Source organism: Phocoena phocoena, chromosome 3 (assembly GCF_963924675.1).
Source record: "Phocoena phocoena chromosome 3, mPhoPho1.1, whole genome shotgun sequence".
Lineage (NCBI taxonomy): Eukaryota > Metazoa > Chordata > Mammalia > Artiodactyla > Phocoenidae > Phocoena > Phocoena phocoena.
Genome location: NC_089221.1, coordinates 139,173,534 through 139,191,999, shown reverse-complemented (window position 1 = coordinate 139,191,999; position 18,466 = coordinate 139,173,534). Strand labels below are relative to the sequence as shown.

The 18,466-nt window shown below is 36.1% G+C and overlaps 1 protein-coding gene across 3 annotated transcripts in view; it reads right to left on the bottom strand.

Annotated features, from left to right (window-relative positions):
* Positions 1-17,413, bottom strand: part of GABRG2 (gamma-aminobutyric acid type A receptor subunit gamma2) — a 120,395-nt gene extending 102,982 nt beyond the window's left edge. For all 3 annotated transcript variants that reach the window (XM_065875172.1, XM_065875174.1, XM_065875173.1), the window contains exon 1: positions 17,307-17,413. In XM_065875172.1, the coding sequence (XP_065731244.1) occupies positions 17,307-17,413 (107 nt within the window). The remainder of the gene's footprint in view (positions 1-17,306) is intronic.
* Positions 17,414-18,466: the final 1,053 nt, after the last annotated feature.

Here is an 18,466-nt window from a genome sequence, read left to right as displayed (position 1 = left end):
GCACGTTGGTAACTGCTCTCAAGCGAGTCAAATAAATGTCACTTACTATGGTGTTTCAAGGTATACTGGAAATTCAAATTAGCATCATTTGCAATTAAGAGCCTATGTCCTATTAAGATAACTTCATATCAGTGCTTCCCAAAGTCTGGGACACCTGATGCTAGTACCCAAGACAATTTTAAGTGTCACATATGCATAGCATTAAAACACATTGAAATTCATAATTAGAAAGTTTTTCTCTTTTAAATTTTCTTTCCGCACATCCAATCATATTAAAGACAAAGTCTTAGTTACAACCATGTTCTCCAATTTGCTAACCTACTTTCTAAAGAAGAACAACAACAAACTTAGCACCTCTGGTAGACAATGATGTATAACTGAAACTTGATAACATTGTTCTGGCTTCACTGTATTTACTTTGCAGTTTTCTTCTGTTATGAAAAATGAAACTGATTTTCTGGGCTTAATTACTTTTAAGTTTATTAAATAAAATAATTAGATTTAAAAGACATTGGCTGGGACTTCCCTGGCAGTCCAGTGGTGAAGACTACTCCATGCTTCCACTGCAGGGGTCATGGGTTCGATCCCTGGCCAGAGAACTAAGATCCCACACATGCTGCATGGCACGGCCAAAAAAACTAATTAATTAAAAAAAAAAGACATTGGTTTATGAAAAATATTAAGTAAAAAAAATAACCAAGTGTCACTTGGATGTGGCAAAAATCATGAAGGTGGTTGAATCTGGGGAACAGTGCCTTGTGAATTTAGATTCCTCATTCCTTCAGTTAATCAGCCTGTATATGAGACTCTTTTGTTCAAGTACAGTTGCAGACGGAAAGATGTGCAAAGTACAATGCTGATATCAAAACACCTCTCATCTATTTGGAGAGACAAACAAATATCTGAAGAGCTAGAAAAAAGGCAACACTTATTAACAGCACAAGGCAATAAGAAAAACATTGTCACATGGTAGAACGTGACTAATCTGTTTGCCAGCACCTCCAACTTGATATGAATGAAGGTTATTTCTATCAGCATGCCTCTGTAATCAGTTCCAAAACTCAACTTCTATGGTAAGAATAATATTTTTCTCTAGAGCATAAAACGTTTTGGGGAAATTATAAAACTTTTCATTCCTCTTCGAGCAAAATAGAAGGTAATATATATATAAACATGCAAAATTGTCCACTTATTTACAAGGGAGCAACAGGTGGGTAAGAGAACAAATGTGTATTTTCTCATAGTCCATGAACAAGAGGTCAAACTGTTCCAAATTTAGTATAAAGGTCATCGAGAGCCAGTTGAGCCTGATTATATTACATGCAATATCAACATATATTCAGATGTATATTCAAGTGTATCAAACTCAAGTGAACTTTAGATGTATTGAAAATTCATATCACTATAGTCTGTTCTATCATAGCAAGAAATGAAATATTCTCATTTTGCTAATATACAGATGTTTGAAACTATGGAACAAATTTGTTCAGGTGGCTGACTGAATTTTCATTTTCATGTAGGAATTTTATCAATATGTGTCCATCTGAGTGACCATGATTCTGGGAATTTTTCTTTCTCTACATTTTTTCTTTTATTTTCCCTTGTTTCTTTTCTAGAAGATCATGCTGTAGTCTTTAAGTTCAAGTCATACAAATTTGACATTTGTTCCTGTGGTGTGGCCACTTTTAGAAGATTATTCTTAAGTTTTCATTATTTGACTCTTCCTGGATAAAACATTTTCTGAAAATCAGTGTGTTATCAATCACTTGAAAAAGTAAATCAAGTCTTATGTTTCAGTTTTGTTGCTCTCATTTTTCTTCCTCCTCATTCCCTCTACCTTCATTATATCAATAGTCCATCTTTATCTCTACATAAATTTACATAACTTAGAATTATGAATACTCCAGATCATAGAAGTTGTGTATTTATTCACTCACTTGTGATTATTCACAGATATCTCCTATGAGCTAAACACCATTCTCAGCACTTGGAATTATTACTTTTTTTTCCTATGAAAATATGGTAGATGTTTTTTAAAAAGTTCTGTGCTGGCAGTGAGCATAAGTAAGTATTCTATGGATGTATTTTAGAAAGTCCAAAATTACTTTTGTTCTTAGAATTCTGGAACAATGTAAAAAAAAAAATCCCAATGGATTTGAAATCATCTTAACTTCACCCAAAGTTTAAGGGTGTTTTAAATCAGCATGCTGGTTTCATAAAAAAACTAAAAGTTTGTATAATAGAAAAAAGGTCAGTTTGTGTCATTCATATTTTTGCAAATTTAGATCCCTGTCACACGATAGCTTAAATGCTTTAAATGATAAAGAATTCATATTACAAAGAAAATACCTTAAGGAAATAACAACTTACTGTCTTTTCTCAGTAGTATATTTTTACCTTTTTCAAGAGACTGCAAACCTATTGCACAAATTAAAAAAGGAGCTCCCACAGAATCCATGCTTCTCCCTGCATCTTCCCTATCATTATTCTTTCCACTCTTTCCAATATCCTCAGGTACATGATCACAAGTAATATCAAAGCAGATCTCATAACCATTAAGAAACTTCTGATTGGGCTTCCCTGGTGGCGCAGTGGTTGAGAGTCTACCTGCCGATGCAGGGGACGCGGGTTCGTGCCCCGGTCTGGAAAGATCCCACATGCCGTGGAGAGGATGGGCCCGTGAGCCATGGCCGCTGGGCTTGCGCGTCCGGAGCCTGTGCTCCGCAACGGCAGAGGCCACAACAGTGAGAGGCCCGCGTACCGCAAAAAAAAAAAAAAAAAGAATAAAACTGATAGTATTATTATATGAAGTATTTCCCAGAATTCAAAATATTCACTATGGCCTCAAAGTTGTACCATAGGAAGCAGCTTTCTGACTCCCAAATCCTATATCCTGACTTTTTCATCCATGATCACTGTCCTCCAGCCATGTGGGCTAATTTTAGTTCCTAAACCACACCAAGTTTTTTTCTCCATTCAGGGCCCTTGCAATCTGCTGTTACCTATAATGAGAGAGGTCTTCCCTTCAAACTTTTCATGGCTGAATTTTTTTAATACTCTTATAATCTCAACTTCTTATCCATTACTCAGAGTGGCCTTTCCTGAGTATTCTATCTAAAACAATTTTTTCTTTTCTCCATCATAGCACACCTTTTAGTTATTCAACATGTACCACAATTTGAAATTTGTTTGTTTACTATCTGCCTGTCCCTAGACTGCAATGTCTAAGAGGATTAAGAAGATGTCTGTATTTCTTCTTGTTTTATCTCCAGTCCCTAGTACAGTGCCAAACAAGTATTAGGAACGCAATACCTATTTATTTATGGCAGAAAGGCAGGGGACCTTCATAGGAAATTTGTCTTCCTTCATAGGAAGGAGGAAATTTGTCTACTTTGCATTTATTTTCATTCTGCATTTAACATAGTGCTTGAAAGCTCAACAAGAGTCAAATGATATCCCATGTTAGCCAGTTTCAAGGGGAAAATGGACAGAACCACATGGATATGTGGATTTAAAAAATGGTTGAGTGTAAAATGTCTATCTAGTTACACAAATTTACTTAGATCAGAGGCAATAAGTGAAACAAATCAATATATATGTAGGATATTGTCTATAAGAATATATATAAAAGTATGGTTATAATATATGACATATATAATGTAGTATTATGTTTTTAAAAGCATGTCTTTATTCTAAAATATACATTCCACAAGTGCAAGGACTGTGTTTGCCTTGTTCAATGCTATAGCTTCTTGCATGTTGCATAGTGCCAGGAACACAGTCACTGGGGATTAAACAAAATGTGATTCACAAGATAGCAAGTCAGAAGGACACTACTGAGGTCACCTGAGTCAGTGTATAACTGCTATCTTGAAACTTCTGCTTTATGTACATCTTCATTTTTCTGAAATATTTCATTGATACTTAAACATCTATTAAGAATGTGGTTGGGAGATTACTTATAGTCTGAAGTCAAGAAGAAGGCAGGTGCATAGAAGGGTGATTAATTGGAAAGGGCAGAAGAAAACCTCCAAGTGTGATGGAAACCAATATATATTGGAAACTAACATATGTATGTATATATACATATGGGTGGTGGTGATAGTGGTGTACACATTTGGAAAAGATTTTACCTAACTCTACACTTAAACTCTCAACAGTTACTGAATCTAAATTATGTCCTTATTTAGGAAAACATTTGTTAGGAAAAAAGTCTCTCTGCTATGTGGTGAATAAATCAGAAGGTAGCAAAACCGGCATCAGAAAGGTACTTTAGGTGGCTGATGCAGTAACCTAGGTGACAGAGGATGTTGAATTTCACTCTATTATCAGATCCATAAGGCACACACAAAAAATGAAGACTCAGTTATGACCTTGAATAGAAAAATATCAGTTCTCTCTTTTTTGCATATAGTTAAAGAAGCTGTCTTCAGGAAGAAGTCCCACGTGTCACCACATATTTTATTGTTATTGGGACCTAATCCACACGTGTTAGGAATTTTATCAAGTTTTTAGTATTGATCTAAAATGAATGAACAGTATAGTCATTCCAGAAACTTATGGACCTTTATCCAATTTTCTCATCTTACACAAATTAAGACAGGGGACTAGAGAATTACTGAATTTTTATTAAGAAACCCCTCTCCTGGACTTTACCCAAATTTAGCGTTTAACAGGGGTGGAGAGACTATTTGTGTCTCTAGGAATATCCCCAGGAAATAAATAATGACCCTGAGGTAGTAACAAAAACAAAAACAACATGTAAGAGAAGTTTACTATGTGCCATGTACTATGTATTATGTCAATTGCTACTCAAAAGTAGCTTTTGAAGAATTATTATCTTCCTTTTTTTATATGAAGACACTAAGGATGAATGTAGTTAATAAATTTACTGAGGGCCATCAAGTAGTAAATGTCAAGGGTAGAAATATGAATCCTGGTCAAGTATGGCTCCATAGCTTAGGCTCTTAAGGACTACACGATTCTGTAGGATTTGTTTGGGTTTTTTTGTTTTGGTCACCAGCCATATATGCTGAACTTAGAGTGAGGTACTATGGAAAAGATTCTTTTTTCCTTTTTTTTAAAATTTATTTATTTATATTTTTTTGGCTGTGTTGGGTCTTCATTGCTGTGCACGGGCTTTCTCTAGTTGTGGCGAGCGGGGGCTACTCTTCATTGCGGTGTGCAGGCTTCTCATTGTGGTGGCTTGTCTTTGTTGCATAGCACAGGCTCTAGGCGCATGTGCTTCAGGAGTTGTGGCACGTGGGCTCAGTAGTTGTAGCTCGCAGGCTCTAGAGCGCAGGCTCAGTAGTTGTGGCACATGGGCTCAGTTGCTCCGCGGCATGTGGGATATTCTCGGACCAGGGCTCGAACCCGTGTCCCCTGCATTGGCAGGCGGATTCTTAACCACTGTGCCACCAGGGAAGTACCTTTTTTTCCTTTTTCAAGAGAAGATAACTTTCAGGGAAAAGGAGATGCAGCTTTTATTATTTAATTAAACAGTAATTATTGAACATCTATTAGAAGCAAGACACTTCTCTAAAAGCCTGGAGTATAACAGTGGAAGAAGCAGCATCTCTGCTCTCATTAATCCTGGATTCTAGCTGAAGAAGACAGAAAATAATAAATCAGTAAGCTACATAATAAAAAATTTTCTACTTAATTACTGAAGACTAAGGAAAGGTAAAACACAGAAGAGAATAAGTGGAATTGTGAGTATAGGGTTGAGGGACATTTGCAGTATTACACTGAGTAATCAGCGTAGGCAATGAGAAGGCAATATTTGAGCAAAGATTTGAAGAAGGTGAATTAACTAGTGGATATCAGGAAGAAATGAATTGCATGGGTAACGTAATATTAAGTATACTTTCCCCATTGTTATCATAACTGATGTCCCAGCACTGAGAAAAATAAGTGAGAAGTGTTATATTCTCATTTAACACAAATGTGGTAGGCTGCCAAGAAGAGGCAGAACTTGCTAGAGTAGGCCAAAAACCAGTCCTGGGTTCTTTTTCCTTCACCCACTTTGGGGCTGTAAAATAGGAGTCTAAGGATTCAATAAGAGAGCAGTTCTTATGGAAAAAGTTTATTGGCCTAAGTGTAGAAAGAATGGTGCAGTTTCATATCCCCTCCTCACAGTGATACATGTGGCAACTAGAAAACAAAGTCAAGAAACCCACTCATTGATGTCTACCATTTAGGGGAGACTAACAGGGGTAATTGCTATCTCTACCCAAAACAGAAAACTTACATATCTGCTTCTTAATGCTGTTTGAACACAGGGTAGATAGAGAATTCTTAGCAAAATTTGGCCTGTGGTCTCTAATTTAAGCAGTCCAAATGACTAATGTAGCCTGACTTTTTCCTGGAAAAGTCTAAAGGTGATAGGTTGGCTTGAACTATCCCAATAGTGAATCTGAGTGAGAAAAAGACCTTCACTTTCTGAAGCTGACAAGCAATTTTCCTGAGTTTGTTTTTCATTCATTCATTCCTCCTGAGCTAAATGGATGCCAGAAAAACAGTCTATTTGGCAAGAAAATGCTAGTAGAAAGTCAGGGTAGATGTGTCTTTAGAGTGGAGCTGAGGGCCTGTCATAAAACATCAAGCCCTCATACAGCATGACCCATGTCAGGGAACAGTGCAATTCTAAAGGTCCCCAGGAGGAGGAAGGAGGAAGAGGGTTAGCTCCATAGAATCCATCCAACCCCCCATGAAAGAATGACTAAACATTTAGGCATTTTTCACCCAGAGAGTACAATAAGATCTTTCCGCAAAGGTAACTGCCCTTCCTCCCTCCACTCTAATCTTGAAAAAGCCAAAAGCAGCATAATAAAAAGAGAAGAGGAGCCTAACAAAAAAATGACGAAATAGTGTCAGGCAGGCAGCAGAAATCTTAGGTCAGGGCTGATCAGAGAACAGAAAAAAATTTAAAGTGAGTGAGAGTTTGAAGAATCAATTTAGATGAGACTTTAATACCTGAAAATGAGATCATTATAAACTCTAAAATGAATGGAAAATTTACTGCTTTTACGTTAGGTATTGTCCAGGTGTGGGGAAGAGAGATTCAATAGATGACGTTTAAAGAGAATCATAATTTCTAGACCATAGCTATCTAAATCCAGCATTTTCAATAAATCAGTTACTGGAAAATTCAGGCATATTTTAAGTATCATTTCATAATAGAAGGCATAAAATTAAAGATTTTTAAATTAATAACATTTAAACATGGCTGTATTTCTGTTATCATTCACTCTCCACATTTTTAGGGGTGAACATTACATACTACAATATACCAATATCAATTAAATGTCTTACAGATATAAAACAAATGGTGCTTATAGGGTTAAGGGACTCCCCAAAGATAATTTAGTTTATAAATTATACCATACACAAAAATAAACTCCAAGTGTATAAAAGACCTAAATGTAAGACCAGATACTATAAAACTCTTAGAGGAAAACATAGGCAGAGCAATCTGACATAAGTTGCAGCAATATCTTTTTCGATCCATCTCCTAGAGTAATGAAAATAAAAACAAAAATAAACAAATGGGACCTAATGAAACTCAAAAACTTTTGCACAGCAAAGGAAACCACAAACAAAATGAAGAGACAACCTACAGAATGGGAGAAAATATTTGCTAATGATGCAACCAACAAGGGATTAATCTCTAAAATATACAAACAGCTCATGCCGCTCAAAATCAAAAAAACAAACAATGCAATAAAAAAAGCGGACAGAAGACCTAAATAGACATTTTTCCAAAGAAGTTATACAGATGGCCAAGAGGCACATGAAAAATTCTCAACATCGCCAATTATTGGAGAAATGCAAATCAAAACCATCAATACAATGAGATATCACCTCACACCGGTCAGAATGGCCATCATCAAAAAATCAACAAACAATAAATGATCTAGAGGGTGTGGAGAAAAGGGAACCTTCCCACACTGTTGGTGGGAATGTAAATTGGTGCAGCCACTATGGAGAACAGTATGGAGGTTCCTAAAAACTAAAAACACAACTACCTTATGATCTAGCAGTCCCACTCCTGGGCATGTATCTGGAAAAAACATGGTTTGAAAGGATATGTGCACCCCCGTGTTCATTGCAGCACTGTTTACAATAGCCAAGACACCGAAGCAACTTAAATGTCCACTGACAGATGAATGGATAAAGGAGATGTGGTACATATATACAATGGAATATTACTCAGCCATTAAAAAAATGAAATAATGGTATTTATAGCAACATGTATGGACTTGGAGATTATCATACTAAGCAAAGTAAATCAGACAAAGACAAATATCATATGCTATTACTTATATACAGAATCTAAAAACCAATAATACAAATGAACTTATTTACAAAAAAAAGACTCACAGACTTAGAGAACAAAGTTATGGCTACCAGGGGGGAAGGGTGGGGGGAGGGATAGATAGGGAGTTTGGGATTGACACGTACACACTGCTATATTTAAAATAGATAACAAACAAGGACCTACTGCATGACACAGGGAACTCTGCTCAATATTCTATAATAACCTAAATGGGAAAAGAATTTGAAGAAGAATAGATACTTATATATGTATAACTAAATCACTCTGCTGTACACCTAAAATTAACATAACATTGTTAATCAATAATACTCCAATATAAAACAAAATAAAAAGTAAAAAAATAAATAAAATAATGAAAAATTTACCTGGATGTAGAATAAACTAAAAGTGTCTAAATTTTTATAATTTCTAATAACTTGATTAATAAAGTATGGGTTTATGAAGGTTATGAAGTATTTAAATAATTTAAGTAATTAATTAAATACTTTGTTGTGGAATTTAATGAAGAATAATCAATTTCAAATGTACACTTTTTTAAAATTCAAAAATTTTTTTCTGAAAACTGTTGAATTTTAAAATTTAAGAATTAATTTAAAAATAAAGAATGCAAATTTTTATTAATAAAGTTAAGTTAAAATGAGGTAATTTAGTTAAATGATAATTTTTACCTGGAATCACTGAGATGTTGTTATTGACTTTAAAAATTATCACTTTAAGTTTTCCCTCTAAGAAATACTAAGGAAAATTACTTTTCTATTAAAAACAGGAAATATCTGAATACTACCTCAGATTTAAAGTAACTTGTTTGTTCTTTCTTTTGGAATAATTTAAGAATATATATTTACTCAATCTCTTTAATATAATGGGAAAAGTATTCTTTTCTGAGATTAAAAAGGGCATTATCCAAAGCTACAGATTTGTGTGTATGTGTATGAGTATAGGACACTTTGCTTTTAGAACGATGATTATTTGAAAGGAACTAAATACACACTTGCTAATTCTAAGAATAAGATAAAGGGGGATACTGGAAGACAATAGGTAAAATAGATTTTTAAAAAAAACAGTTGATAATTTATTAACATATAATTACTAGCATCTATTCTCTTGCTGAAAGATTATAATTTATCAATATTGAAAAGTCACTGCGGGAGTTCCCTGGTAGCCTAACAGTTAGGATTCGAAGCTTTCACTGCAGTGGCCTGGGTTCAATCCCTGGTCGGGGAACTGAGATCCCACAAGGTGTCGGGTCTCCTTCTGTACACATTTTTATAGGTCATACACAGTGCATTTTGCATGTAATTCTAAAATCCCCAAAATGTTCACTGTATTTTTCTTATCGTATTATATCCAAGTCTGAAATTAACTGATGTTCACAACTGGTATTTATATTTAAGATGGTCATGTGTTTTTCCCCCTCTTTGTAGTTGACTATTTATATTGGATTGACAAAGAATCAGAGAAGATGTCTCAGTTGGAGGTGGTGGTAGCAAAACAGATCTACTTTTATGCATATATAACTTGAAGACCTACTGGATGGGGAGTGAGTGGAGCAAAAGCCCATCAACTGGCCATTGGTTAGTAAATTTAGTTTGTGTTAAAATAATGTCATAAATGATGTGTTACTTTATTTAATTATCCTTAATATAGTTCTTGTCTATTACATAATTTTTTAAATAGTAAAGAAAAATAGTTTTCAGAACATTAAAAAAATTTTCACCACTTTTCTTCCCCGAAAATACCATTCATTTTTCAAGTGACAACCTCTTCAACCGAGGGCAAAAAATCCAGCAAAGACTATTATAACCAAGAAAAGAATGTTGAAATATTAAAACTGACCAATTAGATGATTGTAGATCAGTTTCAGCTAGTTTGTGGATCTCACTCAGTTTCTCTAGCCTATGCTTTCATCAAGTTAGAAAGCTGATATATTCTCTCATAGCACCATATGACTTTCCTGTGTAGCATTTACCTGAGTTAAAACTTAATAATTATTTGTATATTGGTTTGATCATTGCCTACCACCCCGTGAGACTGCAAACTCCATTATGGCGGACATCAAGACTTTTGTCCCATAAGTATATACCCAGTTCCTAGAACAGACCTGGCTGCAATACTATTCCTTTAATGAATTAAGAATTAATTCATTTCTACAGTTTATATCTAGAGTTTTTTCCCTCACTTATGGTATTTCAAATGTGTTTTCAAAAGCAGTTTATATAAAGGGACTGTTAACCTGCACAAAAGATCATAAATAAGAGTAAGTCATTTATTTCTTCCTACCAAGATAACACTGAAAAGTTATATTCAGTTTGTTTTGGCCATTTTATTTAAATATGCCTAAATAAATTATAGAACTTGATATTTATCTGTCTCACCACATAGACTTTGGTTCTACTACTATACTTGAGTTCATGGCAGGGTTTCAATTATTACAAAGGACCTTTGCTTAAAAAGCATTCTTTATTTTCCTCACTATGTTATTTGGTATTCAGATGGTTTTCTTTATGAATTGGTGGAGAATGTAATATCAGCACTATTTACTTTGCATTTACATGGTACTTTATCTATAGAGTTCCATAATGATTTTTATAATAATATAGAATTATTACCATATTTTGCCCTCTTATTTCATAATACAGTGGGGGTTAATATGATTTTGAGTTAAATTTTATCTAAGCCACGAATGTATAACTTAAAAGGAGGTTTTTATTTCCTTTTAAAAGATGTGTATTCTCTAGAATATGGAAGAAATGAATAGCAAATAACTTTCCCAATAAAGCAAACTGGAGAAGCCTTTTACACCTCAAAACAATCCAAGTATTTTCTTACTTTTACGAAGAAAAAGGGTGACTATTGTTGAGTGGTGTGGTGTATTGCACTAGGAATATGGCTGGGGAAGTCTCAACCCTTGCTCTACAGCCAACATTCAAGAAGACTTGGACAAGGGGCTTCCCTGGTGGCGCAGTGGTTGGGAGTCCGCCTGCCGATGCAGGGGACACGAGTTTGTGCCCCGGTCCGGGAAGATCCCACATGCCGCGGAGCGGCTGCGCCCGTGAGCCATGGCCTCTGAGCCTGCGCGTCCGGAGCCTGTGCTCCGCAACGGGAGAGGCCACAACAGTGAGAGGCCCGAGTACCACCAAAAAAAAAAAAAAAAAAGGTAAGAATGCTTGGACAAGGTAAAATGTTATCTTCCTCATCTAACTTACAAAGCTATAGAGAGAATAAAAGTGTGCACGAAAACAACATTCTCAGGGGAAAAAAAAGCCTTAATTTGTAGAAAGTGTAACTTTTTATTCCTCTAGAAATTAAAACTTAAGCACTTTGATATTAAGTTTTCACATGCCACAGTTAATCGAGCTGTTGTTCGAGGTGATTAAAAAGGTCAACTTTAATATCTATATATTGAAGATAGAGATATACAGATATTGAAACAGTAACATTATTTCTACTGTAATATTCAGTATGGTTGCCTCAATATAGAATTTCTGTAGGAAAACTATGGGACAACATTGAGCAAATTAGCCTATACATTTTCTCAGGGGAGGACAAAGTCTCTTTGAAAATGGGATGACAAGCAGTAGTTCAATTTCTGGGTCATGAATGAATTGCAGATTAAACTATGCTTTATTTTCACATAACCATTAAAAAAATATACTTTCTTAATGTATTTTTCCCCAGGGACTAAATAATATCATTTAACATGTTATTTAACTCATGAAACAACTGAAGAGTGGATTATTTCTAAGCATATCTGTTTAGAGCTTTCAATCAAAATTGTGAGGTAAATTTAAAAATGGAGTGAGTGATGGTACTGAGGACCTCAAACCACACTACTATATAGATTCAACATTTTAATTTATTCAGTGGGCTGATTGGATGTAAGGTATCTATTCTAACTTCTATTATATGAAGGTGAAATCAGATAATTATAAAAACTAAAACTGATTGGTATCTTAATAATCTAGTCTAGTTACTACACTTATGAGCAAACAGTATTGGTGAAATGAAACTGATCAAAAAATTCAGAAGGAATAAAACAAAACAGAAAACACAAAATAAAACTCAGAAGTCATTAGTGACAGATCTAAAATATAATCAGTTATCATTATCTTGTATGTATGTATACATTTTACAATATTTTTTCAGAGAACTCCATTTTTTTTTTATACAGAAAATGTGTATTTAGCAAAAGATACACTGAGATCAGAGTGGCTATGGCCCAAGAGACAAGGGAGGGAGGTGAAAGGCCTTCTGAGATCCTGCTATGGGAGAAGGGGTCTGGGGCAAAGTGGTGAAAGGACTGGGTAAGTGCTGAGTTGTAGGGGGAGGGGTGCTACAGAAGGGAGAAAGCTCCAGCTGCATCAACACTGTTGGCAGGTCATGCGTGGAACTCAACAGTGACTCGCTGCAAACTATGGGGGGTGGGGGGGCGGGAGGGGGGGGCGGGTCGATTAGTGCTGCTGACTGGAGTGAGAAACATGTCCTCGTTCCTGGAAAGCACCCACCAAGGGACCCAGGAAGGAACCCAGGATGGTAGGAAGTATATATAAACGTATATACCTATAGGACTCTATTTCTATCCACATACATAATTATCATTATTTGATGTTACTTCTAATTATCTGTTGTCTTTAAACAAGTCATTTAATCTCTCTATAATCTTGGTTTCCAAGTCTGTCAAATGTGGTTGACAACTGTCGCAGATTTTAGTAAAAATTGTGTGTGTGTGTGTATATGTTATGTATAATATAATTATATTTTATGCATTTAAAATATATAACTTTTGTATATGTTAATTAAAATCTATTATATGTTAATATTTATATATTTAAAAAATTTGATTCAGTGTATGTATATACATGACACAAATAGATTGGAAAATCTGAAAATATCGTATTGTGACTATATGGTTTCTGACTTTGAAGATGTCACATGGATCTCTTCTAACCCAGTAGCAGAGGATGAATTCTTTCTTTCACATTTACCTGAATAGGTAATGTGCCCATCCCAAATGAAATCCTGAATTTTTAAATTGTTCTGATACCTGGGTGGTCAAACAATTCCCGAACTGCACTAATTATAACTTTTTACCAATCTTCTGTGATCACTGAATTCAGCAGAAGTACTTTAGATGACCATGTAGGGGAGGAAAAATAATTTTCCTTCTACTCTTCTAGGTTCTTGGTTGAGACATCCTTGTAATAAAAAGATTCACAAGAGGAAAAGAAAAAAAATACAGAAAAGTAATAACTTGTATATTTCCTGTATACATGGGAGATACCCAGAAAGCTGAGTAAGTCCTTCAAATGGCCCAAGCCATCATCTTAAATACCATCTCCAGCTAAAGACAAAAGATGTTGGGAGGAGGGGAAGCCAGTTACGAGAGGTTATTAAGTAAAGCACAGTCAACAAGGGGATGGTTGTTAGGCAGATTTAAGTCCCTGCCTTCACCATTGGTAAGTTTCTAGGTATTTAGCCAAACTCTTCTTTCTGGTACAGGGAGGGAGACACCCTTAAAAATGGAGATTTCCATTATAAATGTGAATGCCTCTTACAAAAGGGTAACTTCCACTCAGTTTTAAGCTTCACCTGTATCTGCTGTTTCTTAAAAATAATCAGCCTTAAATAATCCTTACGCCAAAGAGGCATATTTTGGGTTGGCAAATTCTGCTCCCCTTCAACAAGTATATGTCATTCCAATAAAGCCTACTTGTACTTAAGCTGTGGAAAGTCTGCCTTGGAATGACTACGAAGTTATGATGGTGAGAAGCAGCCACAGCCCTGGTAAAATAATATTTACAACAAAGATAAAGTCTCTAAAGTCAGTCTTAACATTCTTCCAGTTTGAGCAGAAATCCTTGATATGAAGCAAATTTTAAAATATGGAGAACAGAGACCTCTACCACTAAATATTCTGTAATTCAATCATTTTGAGATTAGGTATTCTAAACTGAGTCTAGGATATCAGAGACACTTATGTAACGAATTTAAATTAAAAGCTAATTTTTAAATTCCTGCCTACAATCCAGATATTTTGTCTAGAGGGTAGTGGGCAGCTGGATTCTGGGAAATACTGGGTGATATATATTTTTCTTTTTTTTTTCCAGATAGATGTTTGCCTCAGCGTAGACTATTTGAAATGTTATGTCTATAAGCAATTAAATATGCTGAAGAAGTGATTTCATTTTTCTTTTTCTCATAAAACCAAGTGGAGAATTTGGAAGGATAGTAAATAACAAGCTTGTATGGTTCAAGAATCATACAAGTTTAGCAAGTTTCCCAGACCATTTCTATGATAGCATTGTATATAAGATATGTGGCAGTTTAGATAGTTTTGAGTTTCAGAAATTAACTATCCCACATATAAGAAGAGATATTAGCTATTAACATCCTCACTTCAATGCTTTATATTCCTCTTTGTTTCACTTTTGTAGAGATACAATCTAATGAATTTAGTCATTTTAATGAGAGTGAAAAATATTCTTTTGAGTTATGTAAATGAAAAGTCATTTAAATGTTTCTTTTTTAAAAAAAACTTCCCCTCAAGTTTCTAGGTAGTTCTACTACCACTGTTTACCCAAAAAGCCTTTTTCAAACTGCTCCCAGAATCCCACATTTTTCTAGTCACTTGTCTTTCTTCAAGATCAGCTTCAGAGATCAAAGCTCCTATTTTCATCCAACTCTATTCAGCCATTCAAATGGCTTTTTTTTTTTAATGGGATTGCAGCAAACTGAAACTCTGATCACATTCTCTGCACCAAACTGCAATGACTCCATTCTGTTATTACTGAGAAAATGTGAATATCCTCCTATTGGAGAGTTTATATGACACATAACTCCCATTATTTAGAGCTGTTTAAAAAGTTCATCTAAGCTACTACGATAAGAATTGAAAATTAAAATGTATCACTAATTGTAAAATGTATTACTTTTTATATGATAATTGGAAAAGAAAAGGTGGGACTGTTGCAGTAAGAAGACATCTTAAATATGATAGTATTAGGAAAATTAATAAAATTGCACATTTTAGGTTAAAATAAGACCATTGGAGTAAAATATATAAAAATATTCTCATCTATTCAGTTATAAAGTTGTTTACTAAGATGGATGTGTGTAAGAAGGAAAGACATATTTCCCTATGTCTTGACTAGATTTTAATCCACAGGTTTCATAAATGGTAAGAACATGAGAATGTTATTTCCTATCAACAAGTAACTATAAATTCTCTAATGTCTGAAACAAATTAAGAGTTACATACAACATTAAATAGTAAAATATGTGTGCAAGTTTTAATTAAAAGAACTGTTTTTCCAGTATTCCACTAAAATGTATTACACATAAACCATTTCCAGTAAAAAGCCTTCTTCTGAGAAAACTACTTAATCTTACACTCTTAAAGAAAATATATTCTATTTTTATAGTAAAGCAGGGAGGTATGAAAAGTGCTGGTAGAATTAAGCAGGCCCCTCTCTCTGCTTGCAAACTCCAAAGACTCCAAAGAGAGACTTTCACTCCTTTTTGGCTTGGGTCTCTTTTTTACTGAAATCTGTACCTCCTCATTACCTACCCTAGAGAATGGAGGACCAGTGAAGTTAACTAGAAATTTTCAATAAAATAAAATAATCTTTTAACCCCCATCCCTTTTATCTCCCGTTGTTACAACTACTACATAAGAGTGTCAACTCCCAGGAAAACCTTAGGGCAATGGCTTGATTTCTTCTATAGCTAGTTTTTCTTTCTTTCTTTCTTTTTGAGCAGATTTGGGGTAATATTTTTACAGCTTTATTTCAAAGTGACAGTATAGAAGAGTGCAAGTAATATAATATAAGTACAATGGACCTGTGGAAATCCTGATGGTACGTGTTGGGCAGGGGGGTTGTTTTGGTGGGTGGATAAATGATGAACTATATGTGAAGGGATAGTTCTTTGATACCTTTGGTGCAGGGAAGTTCAAAAAAATTTAGGTGCAAAACACTTCGCAACACACACCTGCTCAGGATTTTGGGAAATCCACCACCCCCTTTTCCCATCTTTTCTATTCAGTGCAACAAGGCTCTAAGACATTAACGCATAACTTCACAATTTTGGCATCACATTCACCTGGCTCAGCATATTTTTCAACACTGCAGCAAAGCCAACTCTTTTCCAGACATATATCCCTCCATGCACTGATTAACTACATTCTCTACCCCATGCCCAGCAATGCCCCTCCTATCTCAAGGAGGGGTTAGGGATAATCAGAGCAGGGTCCCCAGATGTCACTAGTGCTCTTCGGCTCCATCGGCCTTCTGTCTATACTATAACGATGTCCTGTGTAGATGTAAAGTTGTCCCGTGGGGTTAGACAAGCCTCGTTCCATTTGGCCCTGACAGGACTGCTGTCCCTGGTGCTGAACCCTGTTAGCCCACCAGGGAGTCTGCTGCCAAGTCAACGGGGCTGGATAGAAAACCTGGCTGGCTGATCTTAAGAATGCCCAGGTGCAGGAGCAAGCAATACTTTGGATACAGGAACAGAACCCATCCACACACACACACACACACACACACACACACAAACACACACGTCTCCCGGGTGTGCGCCAGGACCCCATTTGCAGTTTTCTCCTCCAGACCCGCACCCAAACGCCTCCAACATGGCCTCAAATGCCGGCATGTATCAGCACAGCCCACCTAGACATCAGACTGCAGTACTATCAAAATGCTACTCCCCAAACACAAAGTCTTTATGACGTTAGCATTTCCATTCTAAAACAAATAAAGAAAATCCAATAAATTAATAAATAAATGAAAGTGACCTTTCTCTTTCCTCCCTCCTTTTTCCCGCCCCAAATATTCACATTCCCCTAAATTACAAAGCCCCAAATCCTATAAGAGTCTTTTAAATCTGGGTGGTCTCCCGAGTTCCTCTGTCCCCACCCCTTCCCCCAACCTCTCTGAAACAAAACGACGCCGGAAAGGGCATATCTTACCCCGGGTAGAGCGATAGCAGGAGCAGAATCCACACCGTCATTTTCTGTGAAAATACAGGAGTCGAGTAGACTGAGCTTCCTGTGCTCCATGTATTTGTCGAACTCATCGCTTTTTTTTTTTTTTCTCCCCTGCCTCTAGCCTCTAGGTTGCAGAAGAATCCCTCCCCTTTGTATTATTATTATGCTTATGAACTGATGGTGGCTCCCCCCACCTGCCTCTAGTAGGTCCCGTCACTGGGGAGCTGTATTGCTAGCAGCTTCGGGAATTAATATTCAGGGGGCAGAAATAAGATCAGCACAAACGCTTGCAGATACCATCAAAGCGTCAGCTCAGGGAGCATCTTCCAAGTCCCGGGGAATAATATAATTGAGGCAGGGGGAGGGTACAGGGAGAGACGCACAGGAGACAAATAAGGGAAAGGGAAATGCATGCACACTCGTACACATACTCATGCCCCCCACGCTCACACATACTCCTCCAGGTCCATCAATTGAGGTTTGTTTATTTGTTTGATTTGTTTTGATTTTTCTTTTAGAGGGCAGCAGGTGTGTGTGTGTGTGTGTGTGTGTTTAAAAGAAATACACGAGTCTCTGCGTGAGTTAACTATCACGCAGATTAACTATGAGGTCAAAGTGGAAGCAATGCGCGCTGCTGCAGCAGGAATTAACACATGCGTGGTGTCTTTCCAGCGCCTTTTAACCCTTTATTGCCCACAAAAGTATGCAAGGACGGGCTTTCACGGGGACAAGAGGTGCTTTAGGAAGACCATATACTATATCACCAACGACAGAAGGTTTCTCTCTTCAGATCTGCCAAGAATCCTTATTTAAAATCATGCAATATTAGAAATCATGGTTACATTGTAGAGGGAGGGGGAGCAGACGGTGGGGGAGGATTGGCTGTTTCTCTGTAAACCATCCCGTAAGAAAACAGATTTGGTGAATTTTCAATTTTAATGAAGGGAGAAAACACTGATAGAATTACAAAACAAGAAGAATCTACGATCCCCAGTATTCACTCCTTTTTCTGCTCTCCATCTTTAGTGAAAATGTACAAATACAAACTTCTTGAAGGTTGAAGAAAATAAATGCATGAAAATAGCTGCCTGAGTAAAGTCTACAGACCACAAAATAGGGGGCTGCTCTTTGAAAGGAGGTTG